This window comes from Anser cygnoides, chromosome 14, assembly GCF_040182565.1.
Source record: "Anser cygnoides isolate HZ-2024a breed goose chromosome 14, Taihu_goose_T2T_genome, whole genome shotgun sequence".
In the NCBI taxonomy this organism is placed as follows: Eukaryota; Metazoa; Chordata; class Aves; order Anseriformes; family Anatidae; genus Anser; species Anser cygnoides.
The window spans coordinates 9138271-9154264 of record NC_089886.1 but is presented as its reverse complement, the minus strand read 5'-3'; the positions used below and the strand labels follow the sequence as shown (position 1 = coordinate 9154264).

General features: G+C 52.3%; 2 protein-coding genes across 5 annotated transcripts; one reads left to right on the top strand and one right to left on the bottom strand.

The window, feature by feature from the left end:
• Positions 1-173: 173 nt before the first annotated feature.
• On the top strand, positions 174-7844 carry KIAA1191 (KIAA1191 ortholog). Its single transcript, XM_048080455.2, has 7 exons — positions 174-330; positions 415-605; positions 1455-1581; positions 3199-3323; positions 5263-5369; positions 5686-5825; positions 6041-7844. The coding sequence occupies exons 1-7, from the start codon at positions 303-305 to the stop codon at positions 6247-6249; spliced, it is 927 nt and encodes a 308-aa protein (XP_047936412.1). The 5' UTR covers positions 174-302; the 3' UTR covers positions 6250-7844.
• A 1211-nt stretch (positions 7845-9055) lies between these two features.
• SIMC1 (SUMO interacting motifs containing 1) lies at positions 9056-15991 on the bottom strand. 4 transcript variants are annotated; one of them, XM_066977187.1, is made up of 10 exons: positions 15861-15991; positions 14494-15234; positions 14041-14261; positions 13437-13506; positions 12815-12960; positions 12184-12357; positions 11563-11691; positions 10470-10626; positions 10304-10388; positions 9056-9392 (listed from the first exon to the last, which is right to left on the bottom strand). In XM_066977187.1, exons 1-10 carry the CDS (start codon positions 15966-15968, stop codon positions 9157-9159), a joined length of 2067 nt encoding a protein of 688 aa, XP_066833288.1. In that variant the 5' UTR covers positions 15969-15991; the 3' UTR covers positions 9056-9156. The 4 variants fall into 4 exon arrangements, with proteins under 4 accessions (XP_066833288.1, XP_066833290.1, XP_066833289.1 ...); XM_066977189.1 differs by having other exon boundaries at positions 9056-9377; XM_066977188.1 differs by having other exon boundaries at positions 14041-14258.
• Between the last annotated feature and the right edge of the window lie 3 nt (positions 15992-15994).

Genomic DNA, 15994 nt, shown 5'->3' with positions numbered 1-15994 from the left:
AGCCTCGGGCCCCATCCCAGCCCCACCACCTCCAGCAGTGCCCACCCGCAGCCCCATTCCTCCCCCATCCCCTCACACCCCCCAGGCCCCCCCCAGACCCCCCACTCCCCCCCACCCCCACCCGAACTACAACTCCCAGCACGCCCCGCGCCAACCGCCGCGCGCCGCCCTGCCATAAAACCCGTCCCGGCGGGAGGCGGCGCCATTTGCCCGTCGCCTCAGGCGGCGGCGCTTCCTCCCCCGGCATGGCGCCGCCCTCCCCGCCGCCCCCGGCCCGGTAACCGCTCCCCGCCGCCGCCGCCATGAGCTCGCGGCAGCCGGACGCCCCCGGTAAGGCTCTCCCCGTCCCCGCGTTCCCCGGCGGCCCGGGCCGGTGGCGGCGGCGGCGCTGAGCCCCGGTGCGTGTGTTGGCAGCGCTGGAGCGGGGCGGCGGGGCCGTGCCCGGGAAGATGTCGCTGCCCCTCGGGGTCCCCCGGCGGGCCTTCAGCTACGACGACGCCCTGGAGGACACGGCCCCCATGACGCCGCCGCCCGCCGACCTGTGCTCCGGGGTCCTGTGGAAGCAGCCCGTCATCCCCGAGCGCAAGTACCAGGAGCTCTCGAAGGTACGGGGTTTCACTGAAAATCTCACTAAAAAAAAACCTTCAGGCGGTAACGAGATGCAATTAAATGGCTGTGGGGGTGCTCCAGTGCAAGAGCAGCTCTTAGGGTCTGTTCCTTGAGTCTTGACGTGAAGTTCCTTGCTCTCGAACGGAACTAAATAGCCATAAGCCTACCCTCCGCTTTTTGTCTCGTCTTCTTTTAAAATCTTTCTTGTGGAAGAAACCCTGACATTGTGGTTTGGCACAAAAAGCGAACTCTCCAGTCAGGGAACAGTAACTCCAGTGTTAGGAGGAGGTCAGTGTTTCACTGGAGTTGTTGTGTTTGAGCATTTACTGCCTGGTTCATTGTTGTTGGGGCCTTGTCAACAGTGGTAGAGCTGTAAGCGTGAAGTGCTTTCAGTAAGAAACTGAAAACATAACTAATGAGGCGGGGAAAAGCTGATCACCAGCCTCTAATCCACGTAACTGTCATTTTGCAGACAGCTGGTGCTTCTGAGCTGTCTGGAAAAGTTCCTGCCTGCTTGACCTTGCAGTCCAGTTTGTAGCTATGCGAATGGCCGTAAATATGTTCTAGCTGCTTTCCTGTTGACCTTTTTGAACTTAAACTTAATGACCTGTTGGCTCTGAGCCCAGCATGTTTTCGAATGTTGAATGAAAGTTGCTCGTTCATTACTAAGGATAAGGTTCAAGCGATAAGTGTTCCTGGGTTGTGGATAGAACGACGTTTTTTTCCATGGGATAAAGTCTTGCTGCTAGTGCAGCTCGGCCTTGTTTCGTTGGGGTAGTTAGAGATGTGTCGTGACAAAGAGCTGAGGTACTTTCTCACCATAAACTACACCTTCTTCTGCGCAGATGGAGGAGGGGGATGCTCACGTGAACGCACCTGTCATAACTCCCTCATCTTCCACCGAAAGCGTCAACAAGGTACCCGTGGTAAAGGCCAAGGCCACCCATATCATCATGAACTCTCTCATCACAAGTAAGAGCTCAGCTTTCTGTAGTGTGGTGGCTGATGGGGCGTGGGCACGGGAGTGTGGTTCAGCTTGGTAATGCCTCGAGGTAACTACCAGCGTTCCTGGATGGTTTGTGGGTTCAGAGTAACTCTGCTTTTAAACCGCACGATTATTAGAGGACGCTTCTAGAAGGAAGCAAGGAATTAGGGGATAGGCCACCTTACAGCCTCCGTGTTTCTTGGCGCAGGAGTTAAGTGGTGAAGGGGAGTGCAGGGAATGTGCCGTGCTGATAGGACGCTGCAGTCCACACCGCCTTACGCTGGAGTGCAGAGGCTGCTGTTGCTGCTGCTGTCTGTTTGCTCATTAACTTGGTATTTCTTGCTGTTAGGTAGAGTTCTGCAATTACCTGAAGCTGTGTGGACAGTTGATGTGCTGAGCTAATGGAGCACTTCATGGCATTTATGTTAACAGCAGCAGGTGTCTTGCTAACAGCCAGACTTTAAAAAACAAACCTCATGAATCACGAAGCTTTAAAATGAAATCGGGTCAGTTATGTTTGCAGAGAGCACATGCTCATTTGCAGCAAGGGAAATTAAGCGTGTTACTCTGTGCCTGCTGCCTCTTCTTCTAACATCTGGGATTCATTTTTTTCCTACAAGCAATGTTTCCAAGGACTCCTAGATAGGTTTTAGGCCAGCGTTTTGGAATAGCTTTATGCTTGTTCCTTGTTGTGGCTCAAAAATAACCATCATATTGGAAAATACCATGCAGGCGTAGGGGCTTTCTGCTGGAAAGCAGCTTTTGTTTTAGTACAATGATAAAATAACTATCTAGATAAAAGCATGATGGCCTAAAACTGTTCTTATGCAGTAAGAAGTCAGGAACTCTGAACTGCTTCTCCCAGGAGAGATGTTCAGATGCAAATTTGAAATAGACAAAAGCCTTCTAGATCTCTCCTACAATGCACTATCCTTGCGAATAACTTGAACATTAAAATTGAAGTTTTTATAAAAAAGACAATAACTTCTTGTGTACTAATTCCTTTTAACTTTGATTCACTAGCCAAACTAAGAACAATTTCCTATGCTGATAGTAGAAAGGTGCTCGCTTCAAGAACTGAACTGATAGCAGTCTATTGGCTGGAGGCTCTGTGGTTGGCTGAAGTAGCTTATTTTACCTGAGCTAGAATTGCTGTGGGAGTCTTTACCACCTGCTCTGCAAGGCTGTGATCGTCCGATTAGCTGGTGTGGGCAGTCTTTCGGAAATCTTACTTTTTCATTGGTAAAAAAGTTGAAAAATCTAGGGGACCACTTAAAATATCCAGCTTGTTGTGGGGTCTTATAGACTTGGGAAATTGTGATTAGAAGTGACGCGGCTTGTTGGGTTGAGTGGGTTTAAATGCAAGTGTTGCATTTGTAACACATCCTGTGATTCGGGACAAATCACTGCTTATCTGACTCGCTTAGCCCTGTGGCTCAGGAGAGCCTTCTGGTCAGAACAGCTCCTTAGTTGCATTTTGCTGCCTCTGTCGACTCGTCACAGTAGGTATGAAGGATGAATTTACCTGTGGTCACTCGAGTTGCCTTTGCTAGAACTGCTTGTGGCGGCTCTTCTGTGTGAACGTGTGCTCTTGTCCATTCCAGAGCAGACTCAGGAGAGCATTCAGCGCTTTGAGCAGCAGGCAGGGCTGAGAGAAGCTGGCTACACTCCCCACAAAGGCCTCACTACAGAGGAGACCAAGTATCACCGAGTGGCTGAGGCAGTGCACGTAAGACTTCTTTTCCTGGGCTCTTTTGTTGGCTGTGTACTAGCTCGACACCTGTCTGACGTAACTTCGGGAGCATGTTGCTAGGACTACTTAAACTGCTTACTCTGAAGGCTTTTAGCTTATTGTGTAAAAAGATTACCCACATATGTTAAACTTGCCGTTGGCCTTTATAGTTCTGAAACAGTTTGTTCTGAAAACTGCAGTATTCCACAGTCACTTCCAGCTGGGGACATCTCTGTACAGAACCTAGTTTCTTGCTGTGCCTCTCAGGGGTGCCCTGCAGTGGACTGTAAGTGTTTGTCCCAGCATCATCTCTCCGGGGATAGCTTAAACAACGTGCTAGCCTTCTGGGTATTGAGGGCAAAGCTTGGCATCGAGTCTGTCTGCAAACACTTGTCTCTACTGTGGTTCTTCTGTTTAAGAATTGGAAGAAGCTTGCCAGCTCACGTTTGTTTTAAAGAAGGTATAATTTGAAGTTCAATATATTTCTATTTGAAGATGTAATTTTGAAAGAACTTAATTGTTTGGTAAGTGGATGGGGCACTCCCAGATGTTACGGTGCTGAGCAACACTAATCTGAGGGCAGGGCAGAGAAGGCCTTTGACACCTGAAATAAACATGCTTGCTGAGCTTTGGTATTCAGTCTTATCCCTAAATCCAAGTAACTTCTCGAATTTTAAAGGTCCTGTTCACATTTTCCAGCTTGGTGCTTACTTTGATGGTCTTGAATTACCCTCATCGGATGTTTGTAGTGGTTAAGCGGTGAACGGACTGAACTTAGAACTCTACTCACTGCTGCCTTAGTGATGCCAAGCCTCGTTTGAGTCTTGTAACGAATCCAGGAATTCCTGGTGCACTTGGACAGCAGTGCTGAAGCTCCGGACCTTTGTTTTGACTTCGTACTGAGCTAACTTTGCAGTACAAATCAGCAGCCTCAAAATAAGTCCTGTTCTAGTTGGGTTACCTATTCCTTGAAACAAGCCAGAACTAGATTACTTGTAAACCACGCATTTCTAACGTGGAAGTTAGAAAATGAAATTGGGCTTGCTTCTTACTGGAAATAAAGACAAAGGTCTTCAGTCAACATGTTTCTGGTGAGCTCAGGTGCCCACAGTAATCTTGCAGTTGGATTTCAATAACGAGCCTTCCAAGCGTACCCCTGGCAAGGTCAAAGTTTCAGTAGCAATGTCAGTGAGTTGTGTTGGCGTGGCTTGGATAGCCACAGGATATGTTCTGAGAAGGTGCCTGTGCAGTCGGCGTTTGAACTATAACTGCCCTTCAAGTGACTTCTTTCAAGTTCTGTTTGTACAGGATGACTTGTAATGTACGTGGTTCACATGTACCCAGTTCCTAATTGCTGTGTGACTGGACATATTCTTCAAACACAGCTCAACTTATTGTTCTAGTGCAGTGCTTCCACCTTGTTTGTGAATTATTCTCAGTGTCTAATACTCCTAGGCTTCTGTGCAAGGCCTTGTCTCACCTTCGTTAGAGAACTTGTGGGACTGAAGCCTCTGCCCTGACCAGTGCTCCAGACACACGGCTGCTGTGGCACTTGGACTTGTCACCCTGCAGCCAGCAGTTCAGCCAGCTCCGCTGTATTGGAGGCAGCCTTCCTAGGAGTGCGTATTTAAGTGGTATTTAAGCAGCGTGCTGCTGTTGAGTAGTGACTGAACTGCAGTGAGCTACGTGGTGTTCTTCCTTCAGCTTGCAGGATGTGTCCACTTGCACGAGCATAGTGATGAAATGTTTGTGTGTGACGTGGAAAGAAGCTTAAGGGCTGTATGCAAGTATTGTAATACTGAGTGTAACTAGGTGAAACAACACTGAAATCCCTTATCTGTGATACAAACACTTGTCCAGTTTTGACAGTAAAACTGTGTTCTTATGCCTTGTACTTAAGGTCTGTCGCTTGTGTTTGTCTTGCCTTTCCTAACAGAAGCTAAAAATGCAGAGTGGAGAAATGACAAAAGACGACAAACAGACTTCTTCTGCTCAGTCCACTCCAAGCAGCACTCCCCACTCCTCTCCCAAGCATAAAAACAGGTACCCTGCCCCTGGCAGATCACTGTCCCTGTGGTTTCCTGCAGGCTGTTGAGGTGGGAGTTGCTACAAATATCCCCTTTATCGTGTGAGGGACTGTCTGAAGGGTGGAGTTCAGGGACTGCTGTGGATTTGTATCAGAACTAAATATATTGGAAGCTTATGGAACTTCAGCGTGCATATCTTTGTCCTGGGTGTTGGTGAATCTGTTAAGATCTTTCAGATTGTCCCTAGCAGCTACATGTAAAGTTTCCGGTGTGGTGTGGCCCACCTGAAGTGCTGTCTTTTTTTCATACGTTGCGGTGATTTTTTTCCATAGGAGTTGGTTTAGTCAGGGATCCTCTGCTGCTATCACTGGCCCAGACTTTGTTGCCATGGAAGCTGGTGGGGACAGATTGCCATCTGAAAGATGGAGTTTTTTTGGACCCAAAGCCATCCAGAAATCCACCAATGATCCAGGTATGTCCTCTAAAATCTCCCGCATTGCAGGAGGTGGGGGAGAACTGTTAGACAGCAAAAATGCTAGCTGTTCCTATTCACCTTGGGAGTGTGTGCTATTCGTATCGTTTCTGTGCCAAACAGAATGGTACGATACTCAGTACTGGCAGGAGTGGAGAAAGGACTTGGCTAGTTTTCCTAGCTCTCACTTGCTGTGATTTTTTTTTTTTTACCAGGAGGATTTACCATCCAATCCTATAAGGGTGCCCAGAAGCCATCCCCAATGGAGCTGATGCGTGCTCAGGCTACTAGAATGTCAGAGGATCCGGTCACCTTCAAGCCACCCAAAATGGACATTCCAGTCACAGAAGGGAGGAAACAATCTCCACGTTCCCATAATATCAAACCACGGGATCTGAATGTGCTCACTCCAACTGGGTTCTAGGAAGAAAGCTTCTGGTATCCTTAGTACCTACCTACAAGGTGTCCCTGTGCTGTTGTGCTGCAGTAAAATAGGAATGTCTCCCTTCCAGCTCTTCATCTCAGAAAAGGAAATAGCTGTGACTGTCCTCCTAATGCCAGCCTTGAATCAGTCTTGGAAAAACTCCTGCACTTGTACTAAATCATTGCAGACCATCTTCTCTGCTGTGCTGCACCAGCTCTGTCTGCTAGGCTGCACTACGAGACACGCTTCCCAGTACGCTGTGCTAAAGTAAAACCTTGAGCCCCGTTTTGTGGGAGAGGACTGCGTGGGGCGTGCAGGTAGGCTGGCGTGTCTCCGTGCACTCTGGTTGGCTTGTCCTGCTCAGTGTTGAAGGACCCTCAGGAGGACTGTGGTCGTCTGTCATGTACAGAACAGTAGAAAATGATGAAAACAAGCAAGGACCAAAAGCTGGACCGCTAGCTGCCAGGAGGAAAACTGCTGTGGGAATGTGGTAGGTCAGCTTTAAATGTGCAGCTCCCTTACTGTCTGTTGTGACCTTATAGTTGAACATCTAGTAACTTGCTTGTTCCTGGGCTCATTTCAAAGGAAGAGCGCAGCCTTGCCTGTTATAAGATACTCTTATTATAAAGACAGGGGGAAGAATCTGATGAGGCTTGGCAGTAATGAGAGAACTGCTTCTCTCCTAGCTCTTTGGGTTCCTCCAGAAATGGTAGAAATGGCCAGAGCTGGTGTGGCTGGAACCAAGTGATCCTCTTTTCTTTCTGCAAAGCAACGCTGTCCTGGCTCGTCCTCGACAGACGTACAGTAGTTCTGGCACTCTGGTTGCTGCTTCATTGTTTTTCTAGCATCTTGTATGAATCACGTAGAAGTGTATTGGGCACCAGTGGCACTTCTCAAAAGGGTCTTTTGTTTCATCAGCATTAAACAGATTTTGCAGGGCTGGGGGAAGACTGAGTGGAAGATCAAGGCTCAACGTTCCTCCGTGCTGTGATACAGTGATGTATAGTTTTTTTGGCCTAGTCTTTACCAGTTACTGCAAACAGTTAACACTTGCTTTCATGAAAAGTGGAAGGACCTCCTAGCTACCATCTAATCCTTTGATCTGTAGACAGCATTGCTGTGTAATTGTCACCTGTCCTGTGGCAATCAGGACTCTACTTGATCTCATGATTGTGTTGCGGAGCTCCCTCAGCCAGAAGACAGTTCTCTGTGGTGCTGAGGTGGGAGCGGCGGCCTCGCATCTGTCATTAGAAGCTTTTCTGTTACAAGGACTTTTTACAGAGGTGACTTGAGGTTGTGGTCTGGAGCTTCTGCCTGCTCCAACCGTTTGTTCATGAGGGTGACAAGAACTGGCTCACTTGGTTAGCTGCCCTCTGAAGAATTATATTCTGTGGCTCTGCTTCATCTCAAGCTTCAACAGCACTGCCAGTGGTGTTAGGTTGAAAGTCTCCCACCCAACCAAGCAGTTACCGCTGTCACCAGTCATTTGCACCTTGGCGATCAGCATCTCTCATTTGACATTAATTTATTGTCTGTATTCATGTCTTAAATGTGTATGATTTTTGTTACAAGAAAATAAAATCCTTGTGAACGGAGGTCCTTGCTTTTTAGTGCTGGTAAAGCATCTGTGGAAGAAATGTGGGGCTGTGCAGCGTCTACCAGGCCTCTCGCTGCTGGCCAACAAGCGTGGGGCCAAGCTCTGCATAATAAGGCTAACAGCACTCTCACCGTGGTAAATACTTATTGTGTGTAAAACTCCTTTTTGACAGGGAGACTAGGTTTAAAGCCAGATTAAGTCCTGTTTTAGGCCTTTCGCTGATGAAACCGTGTAGTTTTTTGAGCTGTTCAGATGAATGTTTGCACCTGCACCAAGGAGGTGGGCACAGATGTGGGAACCAGGCTGGTACGTGCCTAGTGATGCCCAGCTCCTGGCTTTGCCTTCCTCCTTTTGGTTCGAGTGCTGCTGTGGCACTTAGAGCTGTCAGAGTGCTCCTAACGGAGCACGCAGTTCTGGGTTGGGGATGACTGAGCTGAACCCTGGCTCTGTTTTTCTTTGAACGTTTGCAGAGCTGGAAGTGGTGGAATAGATCCTGAAGCACCTAGGTGCTCTCGTACTGTCTGCTGCTGCAGGTCGTGGTTACGCCTCAGTATAGTTCAAAAGGCTGTTTGTTGTTAAAGGGTGGTCTCTTGGTGTGATACTCTCATTCTGCTTTCTGTATCCTGCTCAAGTTTTGTTCCCGGGATATGATCAAAGAATCAGAAAATAACTATAACTATGGCCCAGCTGAATTATGGATCTGAATTGGTGGCAGTGGATTTGAATCCAGTATTCATCCTGATAATGCGTACTTGGCTGCACTGCAGCCACAGCGCATTCTGGAAGAAGTGCCGCCCTTCCAACTGCTATCCACGCCTTCCTTGACGTGGCTAGCTCCCTTGCTCCAAGTCACATCGATGTGTCTGTTTAGGAACAGAAAAGCTCATCCCTTGCATGTCCTGGAGATCTTGACACTGTGAACCCCCTCGCTGTATTCCACAGCTGTGTGTTTTGAAAAGCTCATCAACTTTTCCTAAATACTGAACAGGTATTACGGCATTTTGCTGTGCAACCTATTGTCAGTTCATGGCTGCGTTAGTCTGATGCTGTCCCAAGGAACAGCTAGTAGAGCTGTGGGCTTCCTTTGGGCACCAAGAAGGAAGAGGCTCAACAAATACAAAAATAATTTATTTTTTTTTACAGGTGTACAAAGTGCTTCCTAGAACTGTAGGATGAGGCAGATTTGGAAGGAAATTCTGAAACTGTAAACAAGAGATTTTCCAAATATATTAAACATGACATGACACTTGAGACTGCAGCATGAGACAGGGTTTTAAGTTCACAGCTTTTAAAGGAAACACGAAGCTCCATCAGGTAGCAGTGACAATGAGAAACAACTGCTGGATCATGCACACTTTCTCCTCGATCTGCAGCGGGAAGGGCTGCCCCAGGAGCTGCTGCATTCGGCTGAGGAAGTCCTCTATCTTCAGGTGGATGGCCAGGTGGCTGATCTCATCGTCATCCTGGAGCTTGGGCTTGGCTTTCTGAATGATCAAGTCCATCCGCTCATGGAGTGAGCTCCGTAAGTGCTCTGCAAGAGGAAATGCTATTGGGAAGAGGTAACATGCAACGGGCCATCTGACCTCCTAGGGACCGACCGCAGCATCCCCCGGCAGTGCCGTGCAGCGGTAGAGCAGCTGGGAACTGTGCAGGTTCCTTCCTGGTTATCCTTGGCACTTCTGCACAAGAATAGCCTGGTGGAAGAAGGCACTGTCCCCTTCTGGAGCTCACTCTGTGCACGGAGAGAGACCAAGAAATGGAGAGGGGCGGGCAGGGCTGTAGCATCCCTTCTGCCAGTGCTAGCGGCAGACTGGACAGCTGTCCAGCTGCAAAGATGGTCTCCAAAGAGCTTAATGGTGCTCTTCTGAGGCTTCGGGGAGATTAGAACACTACGCACATGTGACTGTGGGTTTCTCTGCGTTTATCTGAGAGCCTAAACCCTGGTAAAGCAGAATTTGGTAAGGGACTTTCAAAATTTTCTTATAAAATGTGTTTTGTGACTGTGACAATCTGCAGGGGTCAGAAATAGTGCTCCTTCCAGGGCTGCTGGCGGTGGTGCTCCCTGCCCAGTGTAAGTGCTCGGTGTGTCCTGGCTTTACCACCCCCTCTGCCTTCTGCTTTTCCTCCTAAGCTGCTCAATTCTGCCCACTGTGCCTGCAGCTTAATAGTGGGTGCAAAGCACTCCATTACCCGCTTCCCAGGGCTGGCACTGATACTTTAGGATGTCGGCAATTTCTTGGCAGCTAAACGTGGCAAAGCAGGTTGTGCTCCCTGCTCGATGCAGTATCACTTCTTTGCTCTGACTGCTGAGAATAGTTCCCAGGAAGGATGGAAGCACGTCATCTTTCTAAGCCTTTGTGGCTGTGAGCTCAGGAGTGGTGAGAGGAAGTATTTGGGCTGTTCCACAGCAGCCTCTTGATCAATTTGTGTTTATTAAGGCCAGAACAGGCTGCTTACCCAGTATTACGTTTTGGTAACTTAGCAGCAGCAAACTCAAGTATTGCAGCATTTCGTCCCATCTTTGCCACGTTGCTACTTCATCCTATGACAGGAGACAGGGTTTGGTTATTAGGAGAGGTTTTCTCAGGAGAAAGCAATGCAAGGGGGAGGATGGATTGGATACCTGGTACTGAAGCAGCACAGAGGAGTGGTCCAGGAAATACAGGATCTTGGACAGAGACAAGGGCAAGGTTGTGGGCACATCACAACTGTGCTGGAACATCATCTCCAGCAGTTTGCAGCGCAGGAGGTGGCTGTCCATGGTGTTTAACAGAGCTTCCCTGAAAGACAAAGGGATTTATTGTGGGGGGGAGACAGCACAGCCTGACCAGGAGCAACTGCTTCAGCGTTTTTCTGATGTCTTGCTGGTGCTGATCTGGTGCGAGAGTGAGGTGACTGTAGGGGCTGCCCGCAAGGACAGTGGAAGCGAGCCCACCAGACGTGACAAACCTTTGTCGGGCAGCTCGGCCACGGGCGTGCTTACAGTACTTAGGTCTGATCTGTGGCAACCCGAGGTTGGGTACGGTCTGTGAAACAAGCTGAGCTGCTGCACTTCACCCTGCCCAGCAGCCTGTGCAGAAGTTAGCCATTCCTGCTGACTCGCGGGGAGCAGAGCCAAGCAAGTGCAAAGTGGCGTCAGCTGCCAGCTGGATCTAGGAGATCTGCCTTGAATGAGTGATAGCTTGGCTAGAGTCAGTTTGGCTTGCTTAGCCCCAGTCTGTGCTCAGAGTTCTGCTGAAAGGATCTGAAAGGGTTTGAAACATCTGTGCCTTGTGGTCTCACGTCTATGCCAGAGCCACTCGGGCCCTGTGCCTTGGCTTCAGACACTGCACTTCTTACAGAAGCAAACAAAAGCTTGTCCAGGCAGAGCTGTAGGAAGTGTCACTTCTGAGGAGCTTCTCAGTAGCTCCTGGGAATCAGTGGTGTCTGCTGGGACTTGACTGTGCTCGTGCAGAGTGCTGCTTTTTGCATTTGTAAGGTTCTGCAACTTTAACAAGTAGAGAATCAATTGTTCTCAGCAACACACAGGGGAGATGGGTTCAGTTGGTGATGCTGATGGCATCTGTTAGTCCAACAGCTGTGCTCTTGCTGGCTGGGTCACAAATGAGCCCGTCTTTCTATACCTTATATTCCCTTATGCATTCAGATTTAGATGTAAGTTGGGAATAAGACTACTGACCAGAAAGGAGACGCTGCTTTGCACACATTTGTCTCACCTTTGGCTCCTCACAGGAATATTCAGAATGAATGGAAATATTACATCAGCGATCTTGTAGGAGCTGCAGTTGGGAGATTTGTCCACTTCCACTGCCATGGACAACATCCGCTGGAGCAGAAGCATTGCCCTAGGTCAGAGAGAGTCAACATTAGGAGACAGTACCCCTCAGTCTGCAAAGCTCTGGGGAGGGGATCTAGCTCAGCACTGTGCCTTGCAGTGAGGGCTGTCAGAGAATGGAGCAGGTTAGATTTGATTTGCTTCCTGTGAAGCCTTGTGGTGTCTCTTGGTGTCTGTTGAATCTGATGCTCTTGGAAGCAGTTAATCCCCAGCGGGGCCCTAGGAAAGTCTCTGTGGCTGTCCTGAGCATTGGTGGAGTGGCACGGGGCAGTCTGAGCTGCGGGCTCCAGCCTTATGTAAGAGGAAGATGCTCACTGAGCCGGTTTTCTACCAAGTGAGGGAGCCTCTTGTTCCCCGAGTCCCTCTACCCCAGAGGAAACACCCGTAAAGCTGGTCACAGGTACAGCCTGGCTTCCCTCACTTGGCAGCGATGGAGCTGTGCTTCTGCCTGACTCTAGCCCCGTGTTACTGACAGGGGGAAGCCAGGACTTGTGGGGCTTACTTCTGGGCGAAGACAGTTGGTGGGAGCGCCTCTGTCGGGTCAGCGCTGGCTGGCCTCGCTGCGGATGAGCTGCATTCAGCCCGTGCTTCTGCGGAGCAGTGCGTCACCTCTGGCTCCTGGGGCTGGGAGAACCCGATTCCTGTCACTGCTGCCACCAGCCATTCGACCACCTCCCTGGGACAGAAACAGGAGTGTTAGTGGGGATGGGCCTGGCCTTGCTGCGTTCTGACCTCTAGCTCTGCTTGGAGGCTGAGGAAAGACCCCGAGGATGGAGGATATGTCCCACCTGCTTGGGTGGCCTGGGGAATAGCTCTGCTGAGCAGCAGGTTTATGTGCTTGACAAGAGGATTGCCTCCTCATTCCTGTACTGAGCTAGGCAAATCTGATCTCATTCCTGAAAAAAAAGCCTGCTAGGCTGTGGTTGGAAATGCCTTGCATCATTTTTGGTGGTTTGCTGTCATAAACCTCTGCCATAAGCCTGCTACTATTCCTTATACTTGGCCCCTATAGTTTCCTCTCTTTCCTAAGCTTGTTTCTTGAAAAGTGTGACCTGGATTCTGAAGAAGTATTCCCCAAGCCCCTGCCTCTCCCCATCTGGTTGGAGTAGAGGGGAGGAAGAGGCATCCCTTACTTCACGTTGTTGAAGCACATGTCACAGGAAAGCACTTTCTTGGCAATTGACTTCTGCAGCAGGCGCAGCTTCAGGTTCTGCTGGAAGTCATCCTCCAGGGTCTGCACCACGTACTGCAGGAAGAGCAGTCGGCCAGGGGGCTTCTCCTGAGGGCAGACAGACGGTATGAGGCTGGTGGAGCCCCAGGGCAAGGAACACCAGGGAATTTGGCTGTTTTGGGAATGGGCATGAATGTATGTGACTGAGGAACTGCATGTTTGTTCTCTGGGAGAGGGCTGCCTGGCTCAGGCAGTGCCCTGGGGGCTTGGCTGGGGACGTCTGACTGCAGCCCCGGGGCTGTGGCCCTCACACATCCCTCCAGTTCACAGAGGCTTTGTCTGCGGCTGTGTGTTTAGGTGAGACATCCTGCCTGCAGCTGTGCAGCAGGTTAAGGGGCACCATGGATAAAAGCAGGAGACCCAACTTGGCCCTTGCTGCCCTCAGCAGCTGCACTCAACCTGCATGTTGGGCCGACCCCTCGTGCAGTGGAGAAGGCCAGGCGAGGCCCTGGGGCCAGGCTGAGCCTCAGGCACCGCGCTCTGGCTGATCCCTGCCCGATGTGACACGAAGCAGCGCTGAGTACCTGGTCTTCCATGACGTACTTCAGCAGCGCCCAGTCCCATCCCACAGTGGCGGTGTTGGCTGGATGGAGCCTGCAAGGACAGCGTTGGCTGCTGGCACTCGCCTGCCTGACCAGGCAGCCCCTGCCCCAGGCCCTCCCCTGTCCCTGCTGCTCCCGTGCCCGCACTGCCTCCTCTCTAGTTCTGCCCTCTCCCTTTCCCCTCTCACCAAATTTGCTGCGGGGAAGAGCGAGATCACCTCTTTAGGAAAAAGGCTCCTCTGCCTTAGAGGACTTCCTGGTGTCAAAGGCTTTCCCTGCACCTGGCTTGCTTCTAAATAATTAACGCGTGCTCATGGTATTTTCCCTCTTGTCTCAGCATCCCCTGCCTCCCTCATCCCCCCATCCTCCACCCATTTGGGTGTTTAGTGGCTGCTGTCTAGGCCAGCAGTGGTTCTGTCCTGCCCTCGGGCGGCCTGCATCAGTTTTGATAACAGGGAGCGGGGGAAGGATCATCCTGGGTTACGGAGGAAACCGTTCCCCCTTCCGTGGGTGAGGACCACGGAGGATAACCTTTATGCTGGGCACGAAGGCAGCCCCAGGGTGTGGTGGCAAAGGGAACACGTACATTTGGATCTTCATCAGCAGCATGTAGGTGTCCTTCAGGATCTCCCCCTGGTGGGGGTTCAGCAGGATGTGCCTGATCAGGTGGGAGATGATTTCTTTGGGGGGGCAGTGCTGGCCGGAGACGAAGTCGCTCAGGAAATGCAAGGTGCCCTCCAGGAAATTCTCCTCCATGGTGGTGTGCACCATGCTCATCTTCCTTCTGGGGATGAGCTCGGCTTTCTGCTGCGTGCAAGACAAGGCAAAGGTTGAAAACCAGCTCCCTCTGGTGCAGGGGAACCCAGCTGTGATGCGGGGCCCACCGCTAAGGAACTGCAATAACCAGAGATCCCGATCGCCTGGCAAAGCTTCCCCTGAAAGGGCAAGCAGAGCAGGGGCTGCCCCCGCTCCATCCCCTGCTCCGAGGGCTGCTCTGAGCAGACTCAGCTGGGCAGCAGCTGCTCTGAACCCCGTTTACCTGCAGCGTTTCCCTGTTGTGTTTTAAGCTGTGGAGGAAGAGGTGGTGGACTCCGCTCCTCCTGAAATAGCGCAGTTTGTTCAGCCAGACCCTGCTGTCAGCCGTGGTCCCGCCTGCGGTCACTTGCTGGGTTGCTTTGCGTAGTGCTGAGTCCCCTGCTTCCAGCAAAGGCCCAATGGCCTTCCCTGGGCTTGTGCTGATGCTGCCTGGGACAGGGCTCAGACTTTCGGGGAGCTCCCTTAGCTGGCAAGGGTGGGGGGTCTCCTCCTCTGTGCCACAGGTTCCACAGCTGCCGCTGCTGTCCATACTGGAGGGGGACAGGGAGAAGAGGTCTGTGTCCAGCGGCATGCTGGCCAGGGAGCCCAAGTCACTGTTAAACGTGGTGGTGCTGCAGTTCTGCTCCGGGCTGCAGAAGGAGCTGTGGGGGCTGGAGGCAGGAGAGAAGCAGCCCTTGTTCTCCACCGTTCCTGCCGTGTCTGCGGCAGCACAGGGGTACGTGGGAGCGTCATGCTGGGGCGCTGCAGGGCTCAGCCCCGCCGCCGCCGCCTCCGTTTCTTTCTTTGTGGTGAAGCAAAGCCTGGGATGGGACACGTGTACGGCCGGGGCAGCAGGCTCACGATCAGCACAGTCCGTGGGCGGAGGCGGGCTGCACGTGTCTTCCTTCGTCAGGTCGATGATGGTGATGCTGCTCCACGGCACCGGCTCTGTGCTCGCATCCTCGCGGGTCAGATCGATGATCTCCTGCGGGGACAGAGGGGGGTCAGCGGTGGCACCTGGGGGGGGACATCTACAGCAGCGCATCATGCCCCTGCTAGGCCGGGAGAGCCGTGGGGGCACGGGGGCTCGGGGGGGGGGGCACGGGGGCTCACTCCTCAGGGGCTGGGGACAGAAACCGGGAGCAGAGCCCTGCACCCAGCCGGGGCCCAGCGCTACCTCTGCGTCCATGGCGGGGCACGCAGCTATGCCGGCGCTGAGGCGGCTGCGAGCAAGAAAATCAAGTGAAATCCGCGCATCTCCCGGCCGGGGGCCGCTGCCTTTCCCCGGGGGGGCCGCACGTAGCCCCGGCGAGGCGACCGCAGCCACGGGCCCAGGGGGGGGGGGCCACCGGTTGCCACCGGCTTCCAACGGCTTGAAGCCCACCTCAGAACGGGGGCGGGGGGGGGGGGGCAAAAAACGGCCCCTCAGCCCCCCGCCCTGTGAGGGGCCGGGTGCCGGGGTGCCCCCCGAGGCGGCTCCCCGGCCTTGGGGGCTGCAAAACCGTTGGGGACCGGGGACGGATGGGGGATGGCGGGGGCGTAACGGGGCTCCCCGGTAGCACCGGGGGCTCTCGGCGGGCGTCCCGCGTCGCGGCTCCCTCCCTCACTCACCGCGGGGCGCGCCCGGCGGCGGCGGCGGCGGCTTTGGGGGGGCGGCGGCGGCGGGGAGCGGCCGCCCTCGGAGCCCGAGTCGCTGAGGAGCACGGCGCCGTCCGCCATCTTAGCGCCGGGCCGGCGGCGGAAAG

Coding starts and splice junctions, on each gene's coding strand:
- KIAA1191 (XM_048080455.2), top strand. CDS start 303: ATGAGCTCGCGGCAGCCGGACGCCCCCG. Junction 331..414: donor GCGGCAGCCGGACGCCCCCG/GTAAGGCTCTCC, acceptor GTGTGTTGGCAG/CGCTGGAGCGGGGCGGCGGG. Junction 5,370..5,685: donor TCTCCCAAGCATAAAAACAG/GTACCCTGCCCC, acceptor TTTTTTCCATAG/GAGTTGGTTTAGTCAGGGAT.
- SIMC1 (XM_066977187.1), bottom strand. CDS start 15,968: ATGGCGGACGGCGCCGTGCTCCTCAGCGACTCGGGCTCCGAGGGCGGC. Junction 14,262..14,493: donor ACAACAGGGAAACGCTGCAG/GTAAACGGGGTT, acceptor TCTTGCACGCAG/CAGAAAGCCGAGCTCATCCC. Junction 10,389..10,469: donor CTGTGCTGCTTCAGTACCAG/GTATCCAATCCA, acceptor CTCCTGTCATAG/GATGAAGTAGCAACGTGGCA.